Here is a 13,067-nt window from a genome sequence, read left to right as displayed (position 1 = left end):
CCTGAAAACCCATCTCTTCAGGAAAGCCTACAGCCAGCAATAACCATTCTGCCGCCTCACCAACCACCCGAACTGCCACCATGTCACCGACCACCCGAGCTGCTGCCACGTCACCGACGACCCGAGCTGCCGCCACGACCACCTGAGCTGCCACCTCACCACCACCAGTGCTGCAGCACACCAACCTCCTGTCTCTTCCCCACTATCCTGAAGAATGTAAGTCCGCAAGAACAGGGTCCTCTACCCTCTGTACCAGTCTGTCACTGTAAATTTGTTTACTGTCAACGATATCTATAACCCTGTATGTAACCCCTTTTCACATGTACAGCACCATGGAATTAATGGTGCTATATAAATAATAATAATAATATACTAAATGTTACCGCCTCTATTCAACGCAGCTAAGAGTCACATGAATTTAAATATTCTGTAAGTAAAGAGATTGTATTTTGCTTTCAATCCTTTCCATTTCATAAGATGAACACACCCCTTATTCTTTATAATGTTATCTTTATTATTATTTCAAAAGGTTATCCAAATTGTCGAGAAATAGAAACCAATGCTTATTCTAATTTTGATCTAACATTTTATTTATTAGCAACCTATTGTATGAATATTCACTGTGTAGCAAAGGGAAAACTCCAGCCTGATCTTGTCACTCATATCTTGGCTTATTAAAGGAAAATTGACAGTATATGCCTTGCTGCCCGAAGCTGAACAGAGACTGGCTGCGTCATCACAGCCATGTATGTTTTACTCCGGCACTTCAGAGAAAATATAGTTTGGTTAGCCGGCTGGGGATAATGCGTCTTAAATAGAGTTGAGCGAATATGTTAGAAATCGGTCGCCGTATCTGAATTTGCCATATTCGTGCAATATTGGTACCTTATTCGTGCTGAATTTGTTTAACGGTCGATTCCGAACATATTTGTTCATTTCAACTCCCATTGACTCTAAGGACGTTCAGCTGTGTTTGGCGAATAGTGCAAAAACAACATTCGCTGCCGATTGTAATCCGAACTGAATTTTGAAAAGGAAGCGATCTCTCAGTCTAAGAAGGCAAGGCTTGGAGAATCTGTCATGAACTGGCTGCAGACTAGTCATCCAAAATGCATAGTCCTCAGCTTCACAAACTTTGTATTCTCTGAAACACCACAGAGTAAAACAGATATGGCTACAATAGCAGAGGGAGTTTCTGATTCTTGCTGCCCGTGGTTTGTGCAGGATGAATCTCCTGACAGGTTCTCTTTAAGTAATTAAAAATCCTGAGGAACAGAACCCTTGAGGGTCTACTTTTTTTTTAAGCTTAAAGTTTAAATATGGCCAAGCTAGTGGTCAGGTTATAGGGTGTCCAGCTTACATTTCCCGTAAATGCTTCTCAGGCATGATAAAGGACTTGTCCACTACTAGACAACCCCATTTTAGTCAATTTGTTTCAGCAATATAGTCAGTGACAAGAAGTAGTGAATGCTGGCTGCAGCCGGCTCGTTTTATAACAATGTGACATCACCATCGGAAACAAGTACGCCGACACAGCTGGATCGGCAATGCTGCAGGAGGACAGTTTTAATTTTATTTGAGGCCCTGAATTGATTAAACTGGGGTTGTCTAATAGTGGACAACCTTTTTAAGTTTGTAAATGTCCAAGTAGAATTATATTTTCTTGTCAAGTGTTCATGGATACATTATTTGTACTTTTGCCCTTTTTTAATGGTGTAGTTTGGAAATTCTGATGGTCTCACAGAGTTTCATGCCTGAAAACATCTGCTTATGAATTTTCCTAAACATTTAAAGGGAACCTGTCTCCCCGTTTTTTCAAGAAGAGCTAAAAATAGCGTTAAATAGGGGCAGAGCTGGGCTTTACATTAGTGTATTTTGGAGCCTTTATTCCCCACCTATGCTGCCGAAATACCTTTGTAAAGTCGCCGTTTTGGGCTGTCACTCACGCTGGTCAGGTCATATGGGCGTGGTGACAGTGCTGTTTCTCCCCCAGATCTCCGTTGGTGGCGTAGTGGTGTGCGCATGTCCAAGTGGTGAATCCACTGCGCCGCTTCAAGGAACATAGCGCGATCTGCGCTATTCAGCTGTTTATCGGTGGGCGCGGTCATCTTTGTGAGGCCGCGCGTGCGCAGATGGTTCTTCTCGGCTTCCCGGGGCTTCAGGAAAATAGCCGCGAGATGCCGCGCGTGCGCAGATGGAGATCGCGGCGGCCATTTTCCGGCAGCCGAGATGCTAACTCGGCTTCAGGAAAATGGCCGTTGAGATCGCCGTCTGCGCACGCGCGGCATCCCGCGGCCATTTTCCTGAAGCCCCGGGAAGCCGAGAAGAACCATCTGCGCACGCGCGGCCTCACAAAGATGGCCACGCCCACCGATAAACGGCTTAATAACGCAGATCGCGCTATTTTCCTTGAAGCTGCGCAGTGGATTCGCCACTTGGACATGCGCACACCACTACGCCACCAACGGAGATCTGGGGGAGAAACAGCGCTGTCACCACGCCCATATGACCTGACCAGCATGAGTAACAGCCCAAAACGGCGACTTTACAAAGGTATTTCGGCAGCATAGGTGGGGAATAAAGGCTCCAAAATACACTAATGTAAAGCCCAGCTCTGCCCCTATTTAACGCTATTTTTAGCTCTTCTTGAAAAAACGGGGTGACAGGTTCCCTTTAAAATATAAAACAACTGAAATACAGCTCTGATTTATTCACACTGCGGGGTTGGGAATCTTGGGTCGCGCGCACACGCAGGTGCGAGAATGAAGACATCATGTGATGTCAGTGGAAGGGCAGTGCTAACTGTGCATGCCCGAGAAAAAATATTACAGCACAGGCGCCGGGGACATAACTCAAGGCTGAGGAGGCGGTGCCCAGGGAAAAGGAGGAAATGACTGATGGCTGGGGGTAGTTTGTGTCCTGGGAGGAAAGACCATGCCCCCCTTGACAAACTACAGTTATGGAGGGCAAATTATAAAAACGATTCTTTCAGGGGTGGAAGGGACCCCAAATAAAAGAGCCTCCTTTACAGAATGCAGCATTAGTGCTCCACAAGGTGGCTCTTTTAGTTACAAACACCTGGGGGGGTGACAGGTTCCCTTTAAATTTTTGCGCCAGAAGCAGTGTGAAATACTGGTGGAAAGCACGCCAAGGCGCATGAAAGCTGAGATTAAAAAACATGGTTATTCCACAAAATATTGAGTTCTGAACTCTTCCTGAGTTAAAACATTAGTATTATTGTTTCTAAATGATTATAAACTTGTTTTCGTTGCATTATTTGAGTCTGAAAGCACTGTTTTTTTTTTTTTTTAAACTTTGACCATTTTTCTTTGTCAGAAAAAAAAATACAAAATTTATTGCTTGCAAATTCGGAGACATGTTGTCAGAAGTTTATAGAATAAAAGAACAATTTACATTTTACTAAAAAATATACCTATAAAGGGAAAAATCAGACAAACGGAACATTTTGCAGTGGTCTCTTAATTTTTGCCAGAGCTGTATACTGTAATTCAAGAATGCTTAAGGGTACCGTCACACAGTGCAATTTTGATCGCTACGACGGCACGATTCGTGACGTTCGAGCGATATATTTACGATATCGCAGTGTCTGACACGCTCCTGCGATCAGGGACCCCGTTGAGAATCGTACGTCGTAGCAGATCGTTTGAAACTTTCTTTCGTCGTCTAGTGTCCCGCTGTGGCGGCATGATCGCATGGTGTAACATATATCGTATACGATGTGCGCATAGTAACCAACGGCTTCTACATCGCACATACGTCATGAAATTATCGCTCTAGCGTCGTACATTGCAAAGTGTGACAGCAGTCTACGACGCTGGAGCGATATTGTTACGATGCTGGAGCGTCACGAATCGTGCCATCGTAGCGATCAAAATTGCACTGTGTGACGGTACCCTTAGTCTTTATATTAATTAGATCTGGATTGTGAGCTTAGTTTATTGCTTCAGTTGCCACCCATTGTCATGATTCTCTGCATTCTGGACTCGTAAGTTATTTTAGAATTTATTTAATTGATGCATCACAAAAAAGCATTTGGAAAGCTCATACCCTTAAAGTCTATTTCTGACAGATGACATTAGGCTGCTAAACATCTTGTCTCAATGAATATGTTAAACTCAGAAAAAAAACATGATGTGTGCAGGATCTTTCTAAAATTAGTAGTGATCTGAGATCAAAGATTTCACCAATATCGCCTTACATTTATCGTTGTATATAGCAGAAGATTATTTTGACATAATATTCATTTTAAGTAGGTTATTTACTATTACATATCTATATACTGCACTAATAAAATGGTTCTAGTTTACTAATATTTACAAGTACTTGACTTTACATGCAATCTATTCCTGAGAGCGTAGAGTTAATCATGTACAGTCGATTTATATAGGAATAGGGTATTCCACAAAGAAGGTAACAATGCACCTTTCAGACTAGGATGCAAGCATGTCAAAAAGATGTGAAACCTGAGGAATACCCACTGGTAAAGAAAGGCTGCCACATGAAGGCAGTTGTGTGCTGGTTACAACATGGTAGTCTAAACTAATGGGAAACCTCAAGAATTGGGACTGTCATCAATTCAAAGATATTATACTTTATGTTCTGTCAAATAAAGTGCAGCCGGACATCTAAGACAGCTCCCCGAGCCGAACACAGATAATCAATATTATTATTCATCACATTAAATTCAGTTTTACAGACTGGAATATGAATAAGCTAGACTGACAAGCCGTGTACCATCACAGTGGCTGTGACAGGCTGCGCAGTCATTTTTAGCCTTCGGTGTCAGATAATAAAAATATGGAATTGTTGGGAGTGTATCAGTAGTTTAATATGTCTGCTGTGGCTGTATTATTTACTTTGCCACACAGTTTTTAATTACGGTATGTTAATATTGATTATTTGGGTATTTGTATATTGTATTACTTAGTGCGCAGAACAAAATACAAATTGTAACAATATGGCATTTAGTGATAATTTTCCTAATAGAAAGGTAACAAGTTATCCCATGTCTTATGAAGTTATGCACAGATGGATAGTTTGAGAGGAATGATATTTTGCATGTTTGGGTTATGTTCATGTAGAAAGAGAAAGGTAAACAGGATTGTAATTCTAATCACCATTAATTCAACAGGCAGAATGTTAAAACTGCAGACAATACTAACTAGTTTAATCACTATATTCATTCTGTAATTAATGTTTATTCTTGGGGGTCCTATGCCTATATATTCCCCTAGTAATTTTGAAGAATATACCGCACTCACAAGCGGAATATCATGCAAAATGTGAACAATTTATTGTGTACAGAAACAAAATAAGTATCATCATACAAGTGCAACCACTATGCATTATGAAGTTGTGAGTGCGGTATATTCTTCAAAATTACTAGTATTGGGACCTTGGTCTAATATACCAGCACCACCTATCTTCTCCTAAAGAGTGCAGACCAATTATCTATATCTATAATATAACGCTGGGAGCGTCACTCTGTCCGAAGCCTTTATAGACTGCGCAGGCGCAAGCGCCGGCACAGTCTGGCCCCCACAGAGTGACGCTCCCAGGAGATCGCGGTATGCGTAAACACTGAACGCACACCGCGATCTCCACCGGAGAGTCAGGGACCGCCAGGAGGTTAAGTATATTCACCTTTCCCCGTTGCAGCGCTGCGTGCGGCTCCGTCTCCCGGCTCCTCTGCTGTGACAGTTCAGAGGGCGCGATGACGCACTTAATGCGCGCAGGCGCCGCCCTCTGACTTACCAGTCACAGGCAGAGGAGCCGGAGTGTGTCTTCAAGAAAATGGCGCCGGAAAGCGCGGACTGCGCAGGCGCCGATTCCTGCTGCCGGAATCGGCGCCTGCGCAGTCCGCGCTTTCTGGCGCCATTTTCTTGAAGACACACTCCGGCTCCACTGCAGGTGTGTCTTCAAGAAAATGGCGCCGGAAAGCGCGGACTGCGCAGGCGCCGATTCCTGCTGCCGGAATCGGCACCTGCGCAGTCCGCGCTTTCCGCCGCCATTTTCTTGAAGACACACTCCGGCTCCACTGCAGGTGGGTCTTCAAGAAAATGGCGCCGGAAAGCGCGGACTGCGCAGGCGCCGATTCCGGCAGCAGGAGGACGAAGAAAATGGGCGGAAAGGAATGGCGTAAGTAACAAATTGCTCTGGCATGAAGCTGTGACACTTCATGCCACAGCAATTTGTTATTTGTGCCACCTGATTCCTTTCCGCCGCCATTTTCTTGGTCCTGCTGCCGGAATCGGCGCCTGCGCTGTCCGCGCTTTCCGGCGCCATTTTCTTGAAGACACACTGCCGGCGCCATTTTCTTGAAGACACACTGCAGGTGTGTCTTCAAGAAAATGGCGCCAGAAAGCGCGGACTGCGCAGGCACCGATTCCGCCAGCAGGAAGACCAAGAAAATGGCGGCAGAAAGGAATCAGGTGGCGCAAGTAAAAAATTGCTGTGGCATGAGGCTGTGGCACTTCATGCCACAGCTATTTTTTACTTACGCCACCTGATACGGGGCATATACTATGGAGAAACTTATGGAGCAGCGTATGGGGCATATGGATGGGAGCAGTAAATTAAAGAACGGTGCCGCAGGATGGGAGCAGCACATGACAGAACGGGGGCGCAGGATGGGAGCAGCACATGACAGAACGGGGGTGCAGGATGGCAGCAGCACATGACAGAACGGGGGCGCAGGATGGGAGCAGCACATGACAGGATGGGAGCAGCAAATGACAGAATGGAGGCGCAGGATGGGAGCAGCACATGACAGAACGGGGGCACAGGATGGGAGCAGCACATGACAGAACGGGGGCGCAGGATGGGAGCAGCACATGACAGAACGGGGGCGCAGGATGGGAGCAGCACATGACAGAACGGGGGCACAGGATGGGAGCAGCACATGACAGAACGGGGGCGCAGGATGGGAGCAGCACATGACAGAACGGGGGCGCAGGATGGGAGCAGCACATGACAGAACGGGGGCGCAGGATGGGAGCAGCACATGACAGAACGGGGGTGCAGGATGGGAGCAGCACATGAAAGAACGGGGGCGCAGGATGGGAGCAGCACATGACAGGATGGGAGCAGCAAATGACAGAATGGAGGCGCAGGATGGGAGCAGCACATGACAGAACGGGGGCGCAGGATGGGAGCAGCACATGACAGAAAGGGGGCGCAGGATGGAGCAGCACATGACAGGATGGGGACGCAGGATGGAGCAGCACATGACAGGATGGGGATGCAGGATGGAGCAGCACATGACAGAATGGGGGTACAGGATGGAGCAGCACATGACAGGATGGGGACGCAGGATGGAGCAGCACATGACAGGATGGGGACGCAGGATGGAGCAGCACATACCAGGATGGAGACCATATACCAATATAAATGCTCGCCACCCGGGTGTAGAACGGGTTCAATAGCTAGTATTATATATTCCCCTAAGCTGGATTCAGACAGCCCAACTGCTGCCATTCTCCGACCTCTAATAGGCTACTTGTAAGCAAATCGACAGTCACTTAATGGCTTGTTTAAACCTTTCAACCGCACTTCTGTGTGTACAGAATGATCATTAATGCAGTCATTCTATGTATATAGAGTATTGTTGTTCTCAACAGCAAATGCCCTGCTTACCCAGGATGATTGGTTTATGAGAATGTTTACAAATAAGCATTTTGATCATTTATCAGGTGATTGCCTGCTTGTATATGCTGCTAGTGTAAAATGACGTTTCGGTGTTAAAACCTAAAGAAATACAGTTAGTAAGACTCTGAGGTTTCATGAGGAGAACCTGTCGGCAGATTCATGCTGCGCTAATTGTGGGCTATATGAAATGCTGATAGACTCCTTCATGGCAAAGTACTATGCTTTAGGCCGGGGTCACACTTGTGATTGTCATGCGAGAAACCTGCGCATCATTACTCAGCACTGCCGCTGGCACTCAGGACCGGAGTGTGCAACTGCATGTATTTCTAAGCAGCCGCACACTCTGGTCCCGAGTGCCGGCGGCAGTGCTGGGGATGGATGCAAGAGACTCACGTGAGTTTCTTGCATCACACTCGCAAGTGTGACCCCGGCCTTACTCTGAGATGCTGCAGTGTTTGAGAGAAGCCTTGGTTTTGAAAAGACTCAGGCATAGCGAGAAGTATTCGCTGGGTGGCTCTCCTCCAGCTTCTCTCTCCACTGTGAGGCAGTGTGGGGGATCATATACGGGGGCTGGTATGTGTCCCCCAGGATGCATATAGAGACATATTGAAGCCGCTGGAGAGCGTTGTAATTACCGCAATGTCAGTGATTACAAGGCAGAATAAAAGGGAGAGCAGAAACTAGTTGACCAAGTCAGATTTTAAGAAAACCTTTCCTGGGCTTTTATTTTTGGAGAAATTTGCAGGTTTGGATCTCTCACTCCATTCTAGGTTTTGAGTTTGGCACATGTCTATGAAACCAATTTAAACTCAGTTTTCTCTTGGGTGTGTCCGTGTTCTGTTTTGCAAGCTGCAGAGCAGGAGACTCTATGCAATACATTTCTGTGTGAGGTTGAACACAGAGCCAAGGACAACAAAGCTTCTGACACACCCAAGAGGTATTCAGCGGTGCTTTGATACGGACAGTTTGGATGACCCGGCTGTGATCCGGAGGATAATGTTTTTTCTTACTTTGTGAGTTTTTGGAAATAAAGACGTTCCACAATTGGGTGTGTTTAAATAAAATGTTCCTGTGCTGAGATAATCTTATAAATGTGCCCCTGCTGTGTTCTGTGTAATGGCCGTGTCTGACCATGCAGGAAGATGGTCTGATCATACCACAGCGCCTGGGCACGGGAGGAAGCAAAATTGGGGACATGGACAGGACAGCAGGGGGTCACAGATGATTCTTTCTTTGAGGTAAAACATTGCTTAAAAAAAGGCAGTGAAATGTTTTGCCTCACAAAAAGAATTATTTGTGATCCCTTGTTGTAATGTCGGTATACTCTTTTGCTTCCTCCCCTGCCCAGGAGCTGTAGTACTACCAGACTATGTTCCTGCACGGTTAAACACGGTCATTACACAGTATACAGCACAGGAACATTTTTTTAACACATCCATTTGTGGACCTTAATTTTATTCCAAGATCTATTAATTAAAATATACTTTGTTTGTGGAACAACCTCTTTAAGCCTGCTATGTAAACTCATATACGGCACACTTGTTTTACATGTGAAATAGTGTTTAATTAAAAAAAAGTATATGTTCGCTAAATAAGATTTTGCTTCTGTTTTGCAGGAGTGCAGTTGGATGAATTCAAACCTGAAACATATTAAAAGCACTGTTACTGTGTTATTGAATTTTTTGCTTGGAGGTGTGACAGCAATACCAGAACATCTAAGAGGCACTGCTGAGGTTTTAGAGAAAGGAGAGGTCCCCAAATTATGGCTTCCCTCTCACTACTGCCAAACATCTGTTAACATAGTCCCCTGGCTGGAAGGCAAGTTATATACCACATGCAATTTCAACAGCTAAATAGGAAAGGGTTCTTTACAGTTAGAGTAGTCAGACTGTGGAATGCCTGACCGCAAGAGGTAGTAATTGCGGATGCTATATCAGCATTTATAAAAAGGACTGGATGATGGTGTCACAACAAATGGCATTGTGGCTTTTACATAATCTAGCGACTGTGAATGTATAACTAGTCAAGAAAGATTGAACTTGATGGACCTGTCTTTTTTTGACCTATCTAGCTTTGACTTTGGATTGCTTAATATTTTAGCTGTTAAGAAGTTGGACTCAACAATAAGCACTTTGTAATATAGTATGATTACACAAGACAATGCAAGTAAGTTAGACAAAGGGAAGAAAATGTCTACCTAAGAGTATCTACATTGAGTTAGTAGCCTATCTCTAAGGGGAATTCATTTGGTCATTTGGTGCAGTGAAAGGTATGTAATAAGTGTAAAAGTCCAAGATGCTGCAAGAAATGTGCAAGCAATACTTTTACTGAATCAGTGCACAAAAATATATTTTACATTCTGACACCAAAGCATCATCTTGTGTGATTTCTAATGTTTCCACTGTCAGCTTTTAGTGTCTTTTACAGACTTGGAAAAGAATTCAAACAAACAGATGGACCGTCTAAATGCCAACCTGTTAGCTTGGCTGGACATTATACTGCATTAGACATGGAAAATTCTGTGCCAATAAGTCAACAAATCCACTGTGCAATAGTGATATGTGGTTTTGTTCTGTTTAAAAGTGCCTTAAATAAGTAGACTGCACAAGTCTTATGAGAAAGAATAGCAGTGAGGGTCAGCAAAGCCATTCATTGTCCATTGTATTACTGTACATCTTTTCACTGTCTAAAAGTTAAATGTAACTATAAATCTTTCTTGAACTGCAACCAAAGCACATCAACATTTACTGTTTTGGCAATATAGAAGTTTGCATTTGCTGTCTGTCTAACTCTTTGATGTTGGCTAGGTCTACACAAAAAGCATACACAGCTGAAACATTGGATGACAAAAGGACTAATGCCATTTGCCAAGGGTGAAAAGGAAGCACTGATATCCTTAAATATTGATGGACTGGTTAACCCAAAAGCATTGCTGTTGGCACTGAAAGTGGAGTTTGCCCTTCATCATGGATATTTATTGCATGAGGTATATGGTTTGTAACTGTTGATGATAATATGTATCATTAATAAAGAGGTCTTTCAATCCTATGATATTGATTACCTATACTATTATGTAGGGGTCCAACACCCAATGGACAAATGTAAATTGCTGCAGAGCTGAAAAGTACAGCTCATTCTACTGTTTAGTGTCCGCTGTTGGCACTACAGATCATCTCCTGTTCAATGGAATAGAAGCTGTTCTGCATTACATGGCAGGAGAGATGAGTGGATCAATTTGCATAGAATCGACTTTGAGTCAAGTTTCCTGATGTTCGAAGGTCTTTGTGAATTTTAATACTGTGTGATTTGATTTGCACTGATTGACTCAAAAGTGTAAAAAAATTCCTAACACCATTTCACACACTGCTGAAGAGTCATAGAGCAGGCTAATGCCTTCAGGTGTGGCCACATAGGCTTAACTATAATGCCTTTCAGCGATCACATGATCAGTTGTATAAAAGATGAGGGTCAGCTAAGCCCCAACATTTTCTACATCTCAATGTAGAGATAGGAGGTCAGAGCGCACTGCGTATTCCATTTAGGGACAGAAAACAGCTTAAATTGGATCGTTTTGTACTACTGCACTAGTGCTAAAGCACATCAAAATGGTGGTGGTAGTTACTCTCTCAAGAATCATCCAAACTGAGATAGGGAGGTGCTGTACCTGCATGGTTATGTGACTGTGAATTCATTGATCTGTGATATGCTGCAGCAACAGCACAGCACCTTAACAACAATATTTCTTTTTCATCTTTGCAAACTGAAATTGCTAGCAAGGAAGGCAGTTTAATACCCTGTGTCCAAATTTTACGAGGAAAAATAAATTATGAAGCATAGGCTTGTTTGTCACAGTCAGGGAATCCATTTTTTTAAGTACAAATCAGAAATCTCTAGAATCCAGAAATAAAAAAAAACTTCACAAAGTGTTTCAATCAAAATAGTGTCCACCAACATATCAATCTATAAGAGGGGCCTCAGATAACCTGAAGCAATTACCTCATGTAAATAGGTGTCCATGAAACATATGACCTCAAAAATAGGATAAAAAAATTATCCAAAAAACACCACTTAACAAAGAAATAATTAATAAAAAAAATCAGTCTTTATTAGAGCTATTAATATACAAATATAAAGATAGCATGAACTGTGTGTACCACGAGACATGTATGAGGTATAGAAAAAATAGAGGATCAAGTCCATACATATAGTGGAACAGACCAAAATTCAGGCTGCAACACAGTTAAATGATCATAGCAAAGCTCCACCAGGTCAGAGAGAAAAAAAAAGGACCAAATCGAGCAGCAATTCATAAACTGATCTTACCCATGTTGCTGTAAGCCTCTATCTGTGATGCCAAAGAACGCCCCGATGCGCGTTTCGCGGATGTGCTTTCTCAAGGGATTGCAGCCTGAATTTTGGTCTGTTCAACTATATGTATGGACTTGATATTTTTTTTTGTATTAGTAGTCTGAAAGTAGACCCTTACATATTACCCGAATACAGTGGTCTGTTGCAGGTGCTCACTTTCGGGAAGCGAAACAAGTGTTTCTTGTCTTGTTCTTTGTTTGGAAAGTACCAGGAATGCAATTTTTTCAAATCTTTTATGTAACACTTACATTTTTTGAATATCCGTTTTAAAGGTCCAATTTATCAACCGTACACCCATGACCATACTACATACTATTGCAATATTTTCATATCCAGGTATGAACCTATGTGTACTACCTTTGCAACATAGCATATCAACGGGTTGCTTTGTATCTTTGTATGTTTGTTTAAAGAGTTAAAGCAGTAACTTAAACAAATAAATTAATTTAAAAAATGTTATTGTTTTACACCTGTTTTAGTAGTCAAATTTAACAACCTTACATGCTAGAAAAATGCTGCTGGCTATTTCCTCGAATAATTTTCTGTGCATGTTCCCACCTAGTAACACAAGTATTTTAGGGTTACATACGTAGCCTTTTTTTTAAACGATTGGGGGTGGTTTAAATTTGCTTGAGTCTTCACAACTATTTTAATAGTCGAATTTAACAACTGTATTTGAAAGAATGATATTGATGGCTGTTGCCGCAAATTACTTCCCTGTGGTGTGCCTAATAAACAACAGAGCGTTTCGGGTTGGGTTTTTTGGTTAAAGGTGATAATAGTATCTTAAAAGCAAAAATAGAAATTTGACACATTATACAGATGTTTTACTTTTTGCATACCTAAATTTTTAGGCTGTGTTCCCACCTTCCAACATTTGTTGTTATTTGTTGTTATGTGTTCCATTTTGGACATAGCCAATTAATGTGCTTTAACCCCTGAGGGTGGTTTGCACGTTAATGACCGGGCCAATTTTTACAATTCTGACCACTGTCCCTTTATGAGGTTATAACTCTGGAATGCTTCAACGG

General features: G+C 42.9%; 1 protein-coding gene across 1 annotated transcript in view; it reads left to right on the top strand.

The window, feature by feature from the left end:
• The window catches only part of LOC138671660 (uncharacterized), a 967,572-nt gene that overhangs the window by 846,520 nt on the left and 107,985 nt on the right, over window positions 1-13,067 (top strand). Inside the window, exons 93-94 of the mRNA XM_069759831.1 lie at window positions 9,285-9,486; window positions 10,476-10,654. Coding sequence (XP_069615932.1) covers window positions 9,285-9,486; window positions 10,476-10,654 — 381 coding nt within the window. The remainder of the gene's footprint in view (window positions 1-9,284; window positions 9,487-10,475; window positions 10,655-13,067) is intronic.

The sequence above is a fragment of the Ranitomeya imitator genome, chromosome 3, assembly GCF_032444005.1.
Source record: "Ranitomeya imitator isolate aRanImi1 chromosome 3, aRanImi1.pri, whole genome shotgun sequence".
NCBI lineage: Eukaryota > Metazoa > Chordata > Amphibia > Anura > Dendrobatidae > Ranitomeya > Ranitomeya imitator.
The sequence above is the reverse complement of the archived record's forward strand: the minus strand, read 5'-3'. Positions and strand labels throughout refer to the sequence as shown.